Raw genomic sequence first — 17777 nt, 5'->3', positions numbered from 1 at the left:
CAATATTTATGCTGTTGGTAGGTGTAAATTTCACAGAACCAATTTAGGAAAAAAAGACATTATGAGATGTCAGTTCAGAGTTATTTTTTAATCTCATCAAGGAGCAAGGATTTAAAAACATTCATTGCCCCCCATTAACTCTTAAAAGTAGGACCCTGGCCGGTTTGGCTCAGCGGTTAGAGCGTCGGCCCACGGACCAGAGTCTGGGTGTGATTCTGGCCAAGGGCAAGTACCTCAGTTGTGGTTTGTCCCTGGTCCCGGTTGGGGTCGAGCGGGGGACAACCAGTCGATGTGTCTCTCTCACATCGATGTTTCTCTCTTTCTCTCTCTCTCTCCTTCCCACTCTGTTCTGAAGATAAATGTAAAAATGTCCTCGGGGTGGGGTTTGGGGGAAAAAGCAGGAAGTGCACAGATCCCTTCGATGTGGAAACCGCTCGTCTGTGCCAAGCGTTCCTTTGCAAACCTCTCATGCTCTCTTCTTTTCAAATTTCAGCAACTGGACCTTCATTCCTGCCCCAAGCCGATCGTTTTCATCATCCATTCCTTCCTGTCAGCTAAGATTACAAGACTGGGCCTGGTGGCCTGAGCAGAGGGCGACCTGCCTTGGGAGGAGGGCTGCGATGCCACCAGGTAGCGCCATCAGACTCGCCTGCCGGTCAGCTTTGGACCCCGAGTCCGCGTCCCTGTCCCAGACTCCTCTTGTCGGTCCACCAACTACAAGGAGGCATCCTGAGAAAACACCGCAGGGCACATCAGCATAAACTGTCTTTTCAGAGCAGTAAACGGGTGCAGAGAGGGCGATTGGAAACACACGGCCTAGCTTTTGACAATCAAGGACCTTAAGCAGAACCGCGTGCGCAGATCTTAATCAGACCAGTTTCTAGGCAACTGGTTCACCCAGGTAAGCAAGGGCTGAGTAGCAAGATGAGAAATGGCCATTTCCACCTCTCACCTCCCCATAACCGCCCTTTGTTTGTGATTTATTTCCTACTTCTGAGTTGACTTTCCCTGGAAAGGAAAGAAAAATAAATGGGAACCCACCTTTTAAGTATGAAGCAGCTGTTACTTCTTCTTAATGAATTATCCTTCAGCCATGTAGACAGATTGTGAAGTGTTCTCATTAGCATATGCTGAGCAGGAACTAAAACCTCAGATACTAATCTGAGCTGTAAGCTGGTGGAATCTGAGCCAAAGTAGACTGCTTAAATCGCAAAGCTTTGCTGAAGAGTGCTATGCTTGAAAGATGCTTAATTTTGGGCTGCACCCACACCAAGGTCTGCCATTGTACAGCCGAGACCGATAGCTTTATTTATAGAAAGCAAAGTAGGGATATTTTTTTAAAAGACCGTCATTTGATACACACATACACACATGCATATATGTACAATTCACGTGACGTTAACTAATTATCCCCATTCTGTGGTTTTCAGCGGAAGCACTGAGCAGTTTGGTGACCTTGCTTCTGCCTATGCTTGCATGCATGCATTCATTTCTGAACCAGTAATAGAGCAGCCTCATATCATTCTTGATAATACTGGGTTTTAGATAGAGACCCAGCATTATAATCAAATTTATTGATAGCATCCGCAACTCTTTCAGAATTCCAGGGAAATAATACAATGACCTGATATTTTTCTATGAGAATATTTTCAGACACCCCATATCATATTACTGATTAAATGCTTTTATCTTTCAAAACAAATTCATTAAAAGTACACCTAATATTTGACTAGGAGTCACCTTCCTCAAACCTTGAAAACTAGCTTTAGAATTTCTGTAAGCATGTTTAACCCTTCTTTTCCATACAGTTTACATGGACAAATATCCTCAGTTAGATTTGTGTGTGTTTTCTTTCCAGGATCATATTTTGGTAAATACCTATGCAAAAAGCTTTAAAAAGTGGAAAAGTTAAATGTGATTTTGTGCACTCAGACAGTGTTTGTTGAGTTGCAGTTTTATTTTAGATCAGTATTTCCCCAATATGTACCATGTAACACTAGTTCCAAGAAGCACTGAGTGGTGTTTTTGGGGGTGGTGGTAATGAGACACTGGTAATAAAAAATGTTTGCGAAATACCGAGTTAAAAAAAGTTGAACAGATTTCAGCCTCCTTGGAGACTTGAATGTACATTGTGATTCTTCGGGAGGGACCACGTGCCGCCTCCTAAGTTTACCTATAGAGCTCCTTTCTAACTGAGCATCTTGGGAGCTAGTGTTTCAAAACAAAACAAAAGTATGACTTTGGGAAAATTTTAGAACACTGATTTTTTTGTTTGTTTGTTCCCCATTTAAAATGCTGAAGAATGTCCAGTCCCAGGCTGACTATTGTAAGGAAAGCTTTGATGCATTTGTAAATTATACTGCACTCTTTCATTATATATTTTCAAAATCACTGGAATGTTGTTATACAAGAGAATTATACTTGTGATTGTAAATAACATATTAAAATACATATATTAATGCCAATAGTTTAATTCAACAATATGTAATCTAAGGTGCTCAGTAGTACATGAAGTATGAGTTAATTACTCATAATTAAGTTGCAAAGATCCTATTATATATTTATAGACAAATTAAAGTGATCATACTTACAAGTATTATTTCTTCATCACTTAAGTTTTAGACTGATTAATATCTGGGTGGGGAATCAAAAGAAACTACATTCTCTGCATTTATAAAAACTTAATTTAAATATTTATATTTTAGAAAAAATATATTTGAATAAAAGTAATGCATTTTCTGAATTAAAATGTTATTAGCAAAAACAGAAAATTTTACTAAGAGAATTATATATATGAATCGTTTTATTTTGTTCCAATTAGTGTGTTCTATCAGAGTGTCTGTGACGAATCGATTCCAAACACTCATTTTTTCTCATTCCGAATTCCACAAGTTACAGTGACTTTACGGTGTAGGTCTGAATCTTGTCTTGATGCGTGTTACGTATATCGTGAATGACACAAAGTCATACATCTGGATCATGCCTGGTAAATCGATGAGTCAGCTGAGTCATTGGGGGGGAACTTGTCTCTGCCCAGTTCTCTCTGTGCTCAGTCTGTTTTTTATGTGAATCAATGGGTTATTAAATTCACAATGTTTGTCCCTTTAAGGGCAAACCAACAGAAAATAGTACTTCGGGGAAAGCTACCTATTTGTCAGAGATGTGCTCAGGTGAGCTGTTCACTGTAATGACATCTTTAAACCATCCCATAAGGATGGTAAAGGCCAATGGGAACATAGGTACCAATTTTTTTTTCTGACTTGAACTAAGTAGGAGAAACAAAACCATACACTTATTCAAAAATATCCAGGCAGAGGCATTTAATTAATTCTATTGTTTGATGGACTTAAAAGGCTGAAAAATGCATGCTCCTTTGTTTAAAAGCTTGTTAACCCTTCTTGGTTGAAGTCAGAAGGAATGACTATTAAGGTCAGAAGCACTCCTACAATGAATGTGCAGGGCCTCTCTGGTCCTTGTTTTACAAATATTAGATATGCCATCTTGAGGGGATTGGAGTGGGCTGGGGTGAGGGAGTCATTTTCTAATGTATCTTGTGTTTTTAAAAATGTGCCTATGTTTATAGCACCATGGATATCATGTAAAATTTATAAATGAGTTAAATAAATATTCACCTCTGAACACGGTGGACTGGCTGGTGGTCTCAGGATAGCCACAGAGGGATGCGAAGACACGGCCTGCTCTTCTCTTCCTAGGCCCTGGCCTGCAAAAGGTGCCAATGGGTCAAGGGGGTGCCAGGAGCCACTTTTTTTGAGGTGTGTAGTTTCAGGATGGGTCTTCACTTGGGCTGAGGAATCTCATTTTTAACTCAGTTTTCATGGGATTCCACCAAGCTCCTAATACTTGAAATCCGCCATGATAAACTTGGTTTGTGTCTAAATTGCTTGTAATAAATGGCTGAGAAGTCATTTTGCTATTTGATAATTCAGGAATATCGAGATTACATCGACAGCTGCAGAATCTCAGTACTGAGGAGGCTTGAGAGGTCATCAGGCACATTATTGCCCAAGGCTTATTTATAATTTTAGCACCTTAGAGTGTATCATTTGCTAGTAATAAAGCAACATCGAAAATACATATAAAAATGAACATAAACCAATTAAAATTTAAAACGTTTATACCCCCTCAAAGTCATCCCACATACACCAAGGGTCCAGGTACTGCATTTTCAGAAGTGTTAACCTTGTATAATACTCCACTAAACCCAGACCTGTCTTCCGGACACCCGGAGCTGTCCGTTCCCGCGGCGGGAGGGAGCTCCTTCCTTGGCAGCAGGCCGCACCGACGGCTGCCGTCTGCAAGTCCTCACGTCCTCAGAGCCAAAGTGTGAGTCTGTCTGACTTCACTCATCACCCTGTTCCACCCTAGGAAACACTGAAAGTCCAATCCTTCCCACATGAATGTCTTATATAAAAAGAGAAGTGACTACTAGGTAGTATAAAATGATCAGAAAATGGCTTTAAATCGGACATTTATCATTCTTCATTTCCATCCTTAAAATACCAACTGGCCAAGATTAAAACCTTGTCTAGTGGGAGGAAGTCATGGGAAAACAAGCAACCGTATCCACCATTATTAATTAGGTATATATTTAGCTATAATTTGTAGGGCCAATTCAGCAACATATATAAAAACTTAAAAACATATGTACGTCAAACAACAAGTGTTGGCGAGGGTGTGGAGAAAAGGGGACTCTAGTACACTGCTGGTGGGAATGCAGAATGGTGCAGCCGCTATGGAAAACAATATGGTGTTACCTCAAAAAATTAAAAATTGAACTTCCATTTGACCCAGTGATCCCACTGCTAGGAATATACCCTAAGAAGCCTGAAACACCAATCAGGAAGAATATATGTACCCCCAATTTCATAGCAGCACTATTTACAATAGCTAAGATCTGGAAATAGCCCAAGTGTCCATCAGTAGACGAATGGATCAAAAAGCTGTGGTACATATACACAATGGAGTACTATGCAGCGGCAAGAAAGAAAGATCTCTTATCCTTTGAGACGACATGGAGGGACCTGGAAAGTATTATCCTAAGTGAAAGAAGCCAAGCAGAAAAAGACAAATACCACATGATCTCACTTATATACGGAATATAATGAACATAACAGTCTGAGAAATACGATAGACCCAGAAACATGGAAGTAGGGCACAGACTGACATCCCTCAGCAGAGGGGGTGGGGGGGTGGGAAGAGATAAACCACAGAACTTATATGCATGTATGCATGATAATGGACATGGACAACTAAGCTGGGGACAGGGCGGAGGTGGGGTGGGGTGGGTGGTGCCAATGGGGTAAAAAAGGTAAAATATCTGTAACAAAAAAATAAATAAAAAATTTATAAAAAGAAAAAATATATATATATATGTACCTTTTGACTTGCGGGAACTTATCCTAGAGACCCAGCTGCACAAGTACTCAAAGACTAATGTAGAAGGGTCTCATCTTGGCAGCACTGTTTGTATTAAGAAGCAGAAAAGGTCAACGTGACCATCAAGACGTCAATAAATGCTGGCCCACGGATGCATCAGAACACGTGCAGCTGTTACAAAGAATGGTCCATCTCTAAGTGCCAATGTGGACAAAATTTCCAGATGCAAGTTCTGTAAAATGCAGACATAAATATACTATAGACAGATATTCCGTTTGCTTTTTAAAAGTGGTTCTCAGGAGGAGTGTCCCTGCCGGGGTCTATGGGAATCTGTGAGCGTTTTACTGTCAGCATGACTGGGAGGGAGGAGCACTATAGTATTTACTGAACAAAAGCCAGAGTTGGCAGACTTCCTGCGATGTGATGACAGTCCTCACATCCCCCACATAATTTGTGTGTCCTTTGAGTTATTCATACAAGTGGAAAACATGTTTATAATGATCTGAGCCTAGACCCTGACTACACATAGGAAAACATCTTTTTATCCAATTCAATAGGTTCTGAATTTTCTAGGTACGCACCTACCATATGCATATGGAAGAAAGATTGTGTTTTTGCTTTGCTCTGGGCATTTTATAAATCACTTTATAAAAACAAGTCACAGGTAATAAGTGTGAACATGGTACCTGAGTCACCAATACAAGACACCTGACTACTGTTATCTGTGCCTCATTCAGGCAGGATCCAGGTGAGTCAAATACTCGATGACTTCATTTGTCTCTCACTGTAGCTGTACCCTAGCACCTCCATGCTGAAATGCATGGTATTCTATTATCATACTTTCCTTTCCTAAAATGTCTTTGCCTTACAGTCAGGAGACAGCAATAAAACAATCCCGAGTGCGTGTTGATTACATACTGTACTAGGCACACCCAGTGTATCCCCCCCGAGACCCTCAGTGCCGCCATCTAGTCTCCCAGACTGAGCTCTTACTCAAGGCTAGGCACCACCAGCTCTGCTGGAACCAAGTGCTTCTGCCACTCAGAGCCGACTACCTGCTGCCTGGACAGGGGCCTCTCCTTGGCTGCCAGGAGCGAGGCTGAGACGCACACTTGGATTTCTGGGTTCTGTCATCCATTCCAGACTTGGATGGCAGGCCACCCTGCAGGGCCTAAGAGCTGGTATCCTGAGCAGCTGCTAAAGGTAATGACAACCCAGAGCTGCAGGGGACTGACATTTTTGTGGGTCAAACAGAAGTTAATAATCGGAAGGAGCCAAGCAGATAAGTACATAATCCCTTTCTTCTCCTTCCTGTGTGCATCTCTGAGACATGGTTTCTCCATACACCGTATATCCTGAGACATCCCATGCGACTGAGAAGACACTGCTGGGGGACCAGCTGTCTCTGGAGCTCAGGAAGCAGGGCCAGTGCAGTCAAGGGTCACCCTGCCTTGCTCTCCTGCCTTCCTGCCTTCCCCCCACCCCTCTCAGTGCCCGGAACTGGGCCCCCTGGGCATCAGCATCTCATCCCTGCCTCAGCTTGGGCTTTCTAGGGAGCTTGGCCAAAGACCTTTATTTATTCATTTTACCTTGACAGAAAAGGGGACATTAACAAATACTTCTTATAAAAAGGGTGGTGAGTTTGCTCAGTAGAGAAAAAAATGGACACATAATAATATGCCTATACTTATATAAAAGTGCCTGAAAGGATACATTAAAAAAAAAAAAAAGCTCCTTCTTACCAGTTGTTGCTGGGAGATGGGACCAGGACCATAAGTGCACCCTTAATACCCTCCCGTTATGTGAACTTCTTCAATGTGCACTTTAAAATTCTCTTTTGAGCCCTGGCCGGTTTGGCTCAGCAGTTAGAGCGTCGGCCTGTGGTCGAGAGAGACCCGGGTTCGGTTCCCGCTAAGGGCGCGTACCTCGGTTGCAGTTTGTCCCCGGCCCTGGTTGGTCATGCAGGTGGCAGCCACTCGATGTGTCCCTTTCACGTCGATGTCTCTCTCTCTCTCTCTTCCTTTCTCTCTCCCACTCTATCTGAACAAAAAATGGCAAAATGTCGAGTGAGGATAAAAAAAAAAATCTCTTTTGAAAAAGTTTTTCTTTTTATGACAATGGTGAATAATGTTTTGAACTTGTTTATAAAATCTTGAGTAATAGTACTGTGTATATCTGGCTAGAAATTCATTATCATCGCACCTGCGGTCTTCTAAATTACACTAAATTTGATTTCACAAGGGAAGCGAGTCTAATACCTCATTAAGTTGACTGAACCATGTAGGGTAAGGAATCCCATTTGTATGAGAACAGAAAAGCAGTGGGAACCTCGACTTTTGCCTTTTATCCTCCAGTTATTTTTCCTGGACATAAACGAGGTCCCCTCTTGGAAGGGTGCAGGACTCAGTGCGGAGAACAGTGCTGAGTGTGAAAGCCAGAGCAGGGCAGAGGTGGGGAATGGCAACAAATGACACCCAACGGGACAGGAGACAGGAGTGGGGACTGGCTGGCCATCAGCCCCCTGAGGAGAAGGCGCCCCTGGACGAGGCCTCTAACCCCGACTCCAATCTCAGAGACGGAGCCCACTGGCCTGATGGCTGCACTTCTGCCTTGGCTTGGACCAGGGCCTGGGAATGTCGAAGAAAACAAACAACACAAAAACACCTCTCAGTTCTTTCCAAGAAACAAAGCCACTTATATTTTCAGCACCTTTCAACTCCAATCTCTGGATGAATACATCCTATTTCCTCCCGAGGGGTCAGAACCCTCATTTCGGGCGGCCTGGCCCGCAGCTTCTCCGCTTGCTCCTCACCCGCAGTGGGGGAAGGAGCTGCTTCCTCCGCAAGAGTCTGGGTGTCACGAGAAAGGCAAGTCTGGTCTGAAAGGGGCTTTCTTTTTCTGTAAGTAGGGCCTTCAAACTAAGGTCTCTCCTTTTTTCTTTATCCTCACCAGAGGACATTTTTGCATTTATCTTCAGATAGAGCGGGAGGGAGAGAGGGAGGAAGAGACAGAGAGAAAGATTGATGTGAGAGAGACACATCAAGTGGTTGCCACCCCACAACCCCAACTGGGGCCGGGGACAAACTACAACCAAGGTACGTGCCCTTCGCGGGATCTGAACCTGGGACTCTCTGGTCCGTGGGCCGATGCTCTAACCGCTGAGCAAAACTGGCCAGGGCCAAACTAAGGTCTTAAAAAATAAAGTTTTTGCAACTTTCCTTCTTATACTTGGCCTCAATGGATTCTTCGATGTGAATGGAACCTAATGTCTGCGCAAACAAACCACGGCACAAGCTGGTGGCTGACAACACAGCAGTGTCTTCTTTCTCACTGAGGCTGACCGGGCGGTTCCTTGCTGGCTTGGTCAGGCTCCCTCGTGTGGCTGTATTTAGCTGGTGCACCCTGTTGAACTGGAAGGTCCCAGATGCCTCTCACTGTCGGTAGCTGGTGCTCACTGTCAGAAGGGGCACCTGTTCCCTTCTGGCCTCTCCTTGTCCAGGAGGCTAAACCAGTTCCCTATGAGGCTCCCTTACGGTCAGGGCCAGATTCTAGAAGAGCAAACCAGAAGCTACAAGGTCCCTGAAGACTAGGTTCCAACTCACACCATGTCACTTCTGCCACCGTATATGGTCAAAGTCACATTGCCAGCCCAAATACAAGGACTAGGGAAACAGACTCCACTGCCTCATGGGAGGAGCTCAAAGCTTTGTGGTCAAATTTAACCTACCACATTCCACTATCTGGCCATGGTTATTTTCATTCTCCTTATGCAAAATTTACACACTTCCTCCTAATACAGGCTAAAGTCCAGTATTTTGTGATCGTCATCTGGTCCAGCAAGGGATGAGACTTCTTCCTAGGGTGTAGCTTTTTAAAATCCAAAATACTGTGACCTAGTTAAGTGACATTTATATATCCAACATACTATGGTGAGGGAGGGACAGGATAACTAGCAGATACTTCATTTTACTAAGGACAGTCACTGGTCCACAATAATTCTGCAACCCAGCTGGGCATGTCACCCATGTGCACTCAGGGGCAGGGCATGTGGATCAGGATTCCTTGTGCTACCTGGCAGTGGTACCCTCGCCCATCATGTTTGGCTCTGCCTTGTGAGCTCTTGGCTAAGACTTTCCAAAAAGTCTACTTTCCATAAGGAATAGTTCCTGTTTACAATAGTTCCCTCATCCTGCTTCCTTCCTATTGGAATTTGGGGGCCAGGGGGCCTCTTTTCATTGTGATACAAATTCCTTCAAACTTTATGGACTTTCTCTTATGATGAAAATTCAATGAAGAAAGTATAGTCTTTTCAATAAATACTTCTGGACAACTGGACATCCATATGCAAAAGAATGAAGGTGAGTCCCTTCCTTATATCATACGTAAGAATGAACTGAAAATGGATCATAAACGTAAATATAAGAAAACTATAAAGTGAAAAGACAACCCACAGAATGGGAGAAAATGTTTATAATCCTATAGTTGATAAAGGATTAGAATCTAGAATATATAAAGAACTCTTACAACTCTACAAAGACAAAAATAATTCAATTAAATTGTCAAAGGATTTGAGTAGACATCGCTCCAAACTTATATAAAAGGCCAATAAGCACATGAAAATATGCCCAACATCATTAGTTATCCACAATATACAGCTTCACATTTCATATCATTTGCCATATCATTTAAATCATTAAGTATTACTAAGGTATTCATAAAGGATTATATAACTACGCCTTTGGTGTAATCTTTTTCCTGAGGCTATTTCTTACTTTGAGAATCTCTTGCCATTGGACATACTGGAAATGGAAAACCACTTTATTTTCCAATCCAGAATTTCTTCAACCCTTGGTATCTCTTTTAAATTCAGATGGAAAACAGAATGGCGCCTTCTACGGTTCATCTTTTCTGCACCCTGTCATATTCACCTACACAAGCACATCGATCGCCTTGACACTTCCAACATTCTGCCTGGACATAACCATACTGATCCCCAAGTTCCTTAGGTACAACCTCTTCCCAGGTCACACGGGCCAGGCTTGACAAATGTTTCAACACTACTTAACACAGCCCCGTGGTGTGATCTTTCTCAAGAAAGGTACCTGTGCCCTGTGGTGCCCCCTTTTCCAAGGGAGTCTCATTCCAAACTTCTCATTTTAAAGGGTGTGAACTTGCAACATTATTTCCAGCACCCGTAAACAGCTCCCCAGAGAAGCTGATGTCTAAGCTCGGCCTATACTCTCTCCCCCATATACCTACGGTCAAGGTCCCTCTCATGCTCACCTTATACAGAGGTCAGAGGTCAGCTGGGTTCCTCTCCTGCAGGGTTCCTCAAGCCCCAAGTTTGTGCTGCTGCACTTTCGGCCCGGCCGGCCGGCCTCTTCTTCCATGAGTTTTCGCTCACAGCAAGTGATGTTTGCCGAGTGTTCTGGCTCAGTGCCCTCTCGGTCAAAACAACACCATCAACAAAATGACAGTGGGCTAATACCCTCGATATATACGATCCCTCACAAACCAGTGAGAAAAGTAAAAATAGTCAAAATAAAAATAGAAACAGGCAAGTAGAGAGCGGCCAATATATTTTTTAAATGCCCCCCCCCCCCCACACACACACACTATTTTCAGTCATCAGTAAAGGAAACAGGGACTCTGCTGGTGGGTGTGCACACTTCTCTCTTAGAAAGGCAAATTGGAAATATTTACCAAGAATCTTAAGACCCACAAAACCCTTTCCTAAAAAAGTTATACTAAGGAAATATCAATGATATAGTAGGAAGATTCACTGAAGTTTTATTTATAAAATGAAAAAACTGAACCTATATATTCAACAAGGGACTGACAAAACAAATTTTGATTCATTTGCACTATGCAGTTTTTAAAATATTTGACATAAAATTCATGATACTTTAAGTGAAGAGCAGACTATAAATTAAAATACATAAATATACACACCACACACACAACCCCGATTTTGAAAAAATTTGAAAAATAATTACGTATATTTTAATATTAAAAGAAGTTACCTGTAGATAATGGGGGCAATGCTAGAATTTGTTTCACTCTTCCTTGTATTTTCCACATTTTTCCAGATTTGCTACAATGGGGGAAAGATACTCTTCTCCTGGGAATCTGTAATTACTTTTGCTCTAGCTTATTTTCACAATTTCTGCCCTTTCCTCATTTCTGACCCCAAATAACATTCGCACTGGCTCCGGGTGGTGGCTCGGGGTAGGGGCAGGGGAGATGGCTACGTGCTTGAACTTGTTCGCCAGAATTTTCTAAATCGGGCAGTCCAATGAGTTACGCCATTGGAACATGAGAGAAGTCATTTGCACTGAGGCTCAATAATTTAAACAGACCTGACAACAAAAACATTTACCAAGAAGTAGAGAAACATCTTTTTCTATTTATTGGAATAATTAAATAACCCAGAGTAAAATTTTCAAAACATATATAAAAATATTCACTTTAAAAATTAAAATATAATGAAAATATAAAATATGTATATAGTTAAAATACATTAACTGAGCATCCTCAAAACTACATAAATAGGGGATATCAATGAAATTCTTTAGAGATGTAACATCTATTCTTTGAATAAAGTTTGAAATTTGTTCATAATGTTCAAAGTAAGAAAGGAAGTAGTAGGTAGTAGCTCTGCCCAATTAACAGTTGTCCAAAGAGAATGATTCTGTGTTATTTCTTGCTTGTCTTTTCCAATACCCATTCAATCACCTAGTGGAAGAAAAGAATATGGTTATGGACCATTTTTATTAAAAATGTAAGTGATAGAAAAAGATACTGTTAAAACTTCAAGAGTGTGGTAGAAATTTTAAATGAAAAAGTCAAGCTCTCAAAACCTATGTTATCTCACAAACACGTTTCATTCTCTGGCTGGAGAGCACTTTTTGCTTGACTCCCACTGCAGAGTATCATTTCCCACTGGACCAAATGATGACTCTGCTTTCTTTTCTCACATTTCAAATGTTTTCAAAGTCTCACTAGAAAGAAATCTAACCAAACTTTTCAAACAACTACTCAAAATGAATTTTTCTAGCTTTCTGGACCACTTTTTAAATTTTTCTTTCTTAGCATCATTATAGAAACTCTTGTTCACAGAGCAGCCTATTAGATGTCACAAAATACTTTGCTATTAACTATTTTAAAGAGTGTCCCTACTGTGTGGATAACAGCATCATAGCTACCCTGAAATAAAACAGAAACTCAGCTGGATGTAGACTTGTGGGAATAACTGCATTACCTGTACAGCATTGTTGTTTGCAGTTTTCTTCATTTCTTGAAACAGACCCCTTGAAGTCTTAAGATCCTAAACATCACAAAATACAGCATTTTACAACTTGCACATTAAATCAGAGGAGTCATTAGTAAATACACTTGAGATTATCCTTTGTTTTGGTATCACTTGTGTGAAAAGCATTCCCGAAAAGTTTGCTAATCCTTGGCAAGCTAGTCATATTTAAAAAAGAGATACTGCCCTGGCCGGTTTGGCTCAGCGGTTAGAACATCAGCCTGTGGACCTAAGAGTCACAGGTTTGATGGCGGTCAAGGGCACGTACCTTGGTTGTGGCTCGGTCCCTGGCCCTGGTCGGGAAAAATATCCTCGGATGAGGATTAAAAGAAAAGCTGGGGACAGGGCAGGAAGGGAGGGGGAGGAGGGAATCAGTGGGGGGAAAAGGAGAAACATCTGTAACAAAAATAAATAAATTCAAAAAAATAAAAAAATAATAAAAAGATACTAAAAATCGTACTGGAAGCTCTGTCTTGTGTGGAGTTTATTCATGGGTGACTTGACAGTAGGGTGGATCAGGAGCAGTTGGTATTATTTTGATGCAGCCTCTGATTCCTTTTCCTCCAGAGACGATTTCCTGTACTGTCACAGCTCTGGGGAAGACTAGGAGTGAAAGACCTTGTAGCCCGGCTGGTGTGGCTCATTGGCTGAGTGTTGACCCGTGCACCAAGAGGTCGCCGGTTCGATTCCCAGTAAGGGCACATGCCCAGGTTGTGGGCCCGAACCCCAGTGCAGGGCATGCAGGAGGCAGCCAGTTGATGTTCTCTCTCATCGATGTTTCTATCTCTCTCTCTCTCCCTCTCCCTTTCTCTCTCTAAAAATCAATAAAGAAAAAAAATTAAAAACCAAAACAAAATGTATATTTAAAAACAAAAAGACCGTAGTTAGCATGGGAGAGGACTGGCAGAGCAGCGGAAGGTCCCTAGTTCCCTCTGTAGAGCTTGATCTAATTCCCCTGCTTTCCACGAGAGCTTTGTCTTCGAGCCCTGAGCATCCCAGAGACTGTGTCCTTTGAAATGGTTTGTTTCTCATGGGTCTTTCACGAGGTTATAACTTCTTTTACTCTGCTATGCCACACTGCTGTGTACTTTGTTCAGTGATCTACTACAAAACACATCTACATTTTTTCTCTTTCCTCTTTTCTTAATACAGTATTTCTTGAGAGTTTAGAAAGGAGGGGAACTGAAACTCACATCCAACTGTGATTCAAGTCTGAAACTCTTCATATGAGATAATCTAACACCATCTAAGTTTCTGAAAACTGTCATCTGAATGGCTGATCTGCCCAGTGTTTCACAACTAGCTGATAATGGATCCAACATTAAAAACGGGTCCAGCAGCCTTTCCATTACATACTAAAATTACTAATTAAATATTTTTGAAGCACATTATCAACTTCAATCAAGGACTTGTGAGAAAGAGACTGAGGATACCAACTAAAATGTACTTTTCTATAGATGAGGACTAAAATCAAATCAACCTAAATATTTTAGCTCCATTTTTCTATTTCCATTTCTAAAAGAAACTGGCCACCAGCGACAAGCAGTCGGCGAGGCCCCACCTTCAGGTAGAACTTGGCGATCTCGAAGAGGCGCTGGCTGCAGGCGGGGAAGCACTCGTGCTCCTCGGCGATCCGGTGTCGCTTCAGCGTTTCAGTGACCACTTCTTTCAACATCTTGAACAGAACATATGACTAGTATTTCTTGGAAAAGGTACAAACATTACTTCAGCGTTCGAGCTCAGCTCTGCATGTTACTCAATCACGGAGCTATGCTAGAGACAGATCAGCTCATTAAAAGAAAACTGAGAGGAGAAAGAGCTGAAACACTTATATGGTCACACGTGTCCCGGGATGAAATCGGTTAGCAAGAGGTGGCTGCAGTATCTTCAGACAGACTCACATCGTGAGTTCTGGATTCAAATCTGAGTGTAAGTCATACACGGTAGTGCATTTATTTTTTCTACAGAAACTTTCAAACACGGAAAAGTAGAGAGAACATTTTATAACAATCTCTATTTCAGTATATCTATCAACCACAAGGAGGACTGATGTGTGGCTAATTTTGTTTCATTTATACACCAGCCACCCACTTTCCCATTATCCTTCTTGAACTGGATTAAAGTAAATTATAATAGTAAATAAAAGTAAGTTATAGATATCATTTCATTTCATTCATAAAATGTTTAGACGTACATTTTAATTGAATCAAATAAAGGAATTTCTTGCCAAAGAGAACTGAGAGAGACAAGAAATGAACCTTTACCCGTGTATGTTTCTGTGATCTTGACTCCTTAATCTGCCTTAGTGCTTTTGGTTCCTGCACACTTTTTTGACCCGAACTGGCCTTTGTAGTGACTTTCGGAGTTTTAGAGCTCTGAACTAGAACAGACGGAGAAGTCACAGATAACGATCTCTCTGCCCGTGGCCTTTTAGATGTCACTGCACGGTGGTGATGATTTGTACTGCCACTCATCTGAGAAAGAAGAGAATCTGAACTTTCAGATTTCACAAGTCTAATGTGGGAAAAAATATAAAAAACACAGATTAAGTGAATCAACAATGCGGTCTATTTTCTGTCCTAAATGTTATAGCTATATCCATTGAAACACAAACCCAAGAAAAGCAAACAAAATTTCTTGCTACTACCGCCTTAAATAAGCTATCAACATCATATTATACAATTGCTCCTTTAGTTCTTCAAATGAGGGACTAAAGCGCAGAAGGCAATGAATGACAAACTAGAATTTCAACTAAATTCAACAGGTAATGATACTGTTGCCCTTCCCATCAATTCACAGTTTCTCACGTAAATCAGCCAGGGAAGGCCTGGTGGTGCTATTCATAGATTAAATACTCACCCGTTGCCCTGGCCAGTTTGGCTCAGCGGTTAGAGCGTCGACCTGCGGTTCCCGCTAAGGGCCCGTACCTCGGTTGCAGTTTGTCCCTGGCTCTGGTCGGTCGTGCGGGTGGCAGCCACTCGATGTGTTCCTTTCACATCGATGTTTCTCTCTCTCTCTCTGTTCCTCTCTCTCCCTCCCACTCTACCTCAACAAAAGATGGGAAAGTGTCCTCGGGTGAGGATAAAAAAAATAAATAAATAAATAATAAATAAATAAATACTCACCCGTTAAGTACTTATACTTTTTCATTAAGATAATTTTGCTGAAGAAACCACAGCGTATACTTTTTTTTTTTTTTTAAATCCTCACCCAAGGACATTTTTCCATTTTTTGTTCAGATAGAGTAGGAGGGAGAGAGAGGAAGAGAGAGAGAAACATCAACGTGAAAGGGACACATCAAGTGGCTGCCACCCGCACGACCAACCAGGGCTGGAGATAAACTGCAACCGAGGTACGTGGCCTTAGTGGGAACCGAACCTGGGTCTCTCTGGACCGTAGGCCGACACTCTAACCACTGAGCCAAACCAGCCAGGGCCACAGTGTATACTTATTGTACAAAATAAGTAAGTGTTAAAACACATACAAATAAATTTGGCTCTTGCTTTAACCTTTCTAAATGTTTAAATTTCCTTGTACAAGACAGGGTCTCTCTGCTAACCATGGGCCACAGTGTACTTCCTTTTCCAAAATATGTCACAAAATACAATATCCTTAATGTTAATGGGCTTGACTTTTATCAGGTGTAAAAAGGACCATGAATTTGTAAAGTCCTCAAGAAAATAGCTTAGTTATTCTATATCAGAGAAACAATATTCTAATATTTTAAATTGTTCAAAAAAGGTTTTGAAAGTTTCACTTTAACATATTTCATGTTTTTTGAAAGGTTTAAACACAGTAAGAATTTTAGACTTGCCTTCGATGCCGAACACCTAAAGTTGACAAAGATGCTAAAGATACATGCATTCATGTCATGTATTGGACAATTTAGCTAGCAAAAAAAGTACCTAAAAAAGTTTCACATAATACATCATTAAATTATGTCAGCTATAAAACTTTATTTATATGAAACAAGTGGTATTTATTTGATTACTTATTTTTTAGAGAGAGAGAAACATCAATTTGTTTTTCCATTTATTTATGCATTAATTGGTTGATTTTTGTATGTGCCCTGACCACCGTGGCGTATTTGGATGACACTCTAACAATTGAGCTACCTGGACAGGACCTGAAACCAGTGCTTTAAAGCGGTGCCCTAGAGCCCCTTTTGAAGGGGCCAATGCAGGCAGAAGCAGAGAGAGGGAACAAAGTCCCCACACACCCTCCTCGCCAGAGCAGCTCAGCGGCTTAATCTATTGCAGATGCTCTCCAGTGCTCCATGGCTTAGAAACTTTACAAGCCATTGTGTTAATGAACTGTGCATTAGCACATAAAGCAAGCAAGTGTGTGTATTTTTCTCAAGTCATTTCTTCTTATAACTTATAAGCAATTCATCCACTGCTCACAATAAAAACAAAATTCCTGGTATGAAGGAATTAATCTATAATCTATGCAGAAAGCAATTTAAAATATGAAAGACTACTATGGGGGAAAAAATCATCCTCAGGACTAAAATACTTTCTGTCAAGATACCATTAGTATGTACTTAATATTGCACCTTCTTTTGGGGTGAAGGCAGTTCAGATCTTTTGATCTCCTTTGCAATCGGGATCCTTCAGCCCAGAGTTCACTCTGTAAAGCTTCTCCGTCTGGGACACTTCCAGGCTCGGACACGACCACAGGCGATGGGAGAGGGCTCAGCACAGCGGGCACTGGAAAACTCTCTCTGGTGCAGGTAGTTTGAGTTTCATAACGAATAAGACGAGACTGAAGTTCAGAAAATCCCCCATCTCTTTCTAAAGATTTTCGGTTGTCTAAGCAGTATCTAAACGAGAGAAAGATCATTCAAGTCAAAGCCTTCACAACAGCAGTGGGCTTTTCCCTGCCAATTAGAAAACAACAAGGCATTTACTTTAAAAGTTCTATTTCACTTCCTAACAATTGTTAGAAGGTTGAGCAAACAGCTAACTTTCCTCCCAAGTTTTTTCTAGCCTGCTAGAGGACATGGCAGAAGATTTAAAAATCTGAATGTGATCTGATTCTTCTTCCACTGTTTCTAGGCAATAGGTTAAAT

General features: G+C 41.4%; 2 protein-coding genes across 3 annotated transcripts in view; one reads left to right on the top strand and one right to left on the bottom strand.

The window, feature by feature from the left end:
* SNTB1 (syntrophin beta 1) overlaps positions 1-1052 on the top strand; it is a 200848-nt gene extending 199796 nt beyond the window's left edge. Inside the window, exon 7 of the mRNA XM_036264495.1 lies at positions 494-1052. Within this exon, the coding sequence (XP_036120388.1) occupies positions 494-586 (93 nt within the window). The 3' untranslated portion in view covers positions 587-1052. The remainder of the gene's footprint in view (positions 1-493) is intronic.
* Positions 1053-11798: 10746 nt separating this feature from the next.
* LOC118631564 (MDM2 binding protein) overlaps positions 11799-17777 on the bottom strand; it is a 53329-nt gene continuing 47350 nt past the window's right edge. The window contains exons 18-22 of one of the 2 annotated variants that reach the window (XM_036264008.1): positions 17262-17528; positions 14971-15220; positions 14268-14381; positions 12659-12724; positions 11799-12132 (exon numbers count right to left, since the gene is read on the bottom strand). In XM_036264008.1, coding sequence (XP_036119901.1) covers positions 12094-12132; positions 12659-12724; positions 14268-14381; positions 14971-15220; positions 17262-17528 — 736 coding nt within the window. In that variant the 3' untranslated portion in view covers positions 11799-12093. Of the gene's footprint in view, positions 12133-12598; positions 12725-14267; positions 14382-14970; positions 15221-17261; positions 17529-17777 lie in introns of those variants that run through there. The other variant, XM_036264007.1, reaches the window with a different exon arrangement.

This window comes from Molossus molossus, unplaced genomic scaffold (genome assembly GCF_014108415.1).
Source record: "Molossus molossus isolate mMolMol1 unplaced genomic scaffold, mMolMol1.p scaffold_m16_p_16, whole genome shotgun sequence".
Taxonomy (NCBI): Eukaryota; Metazoa; Chordata; class Mammalia; order Chiroptera; family Molossidae; genus Molossus; species Molossus molossus.
This window is presented reverse-complemented; position numbering and strand designations above follow the sequence as displayed.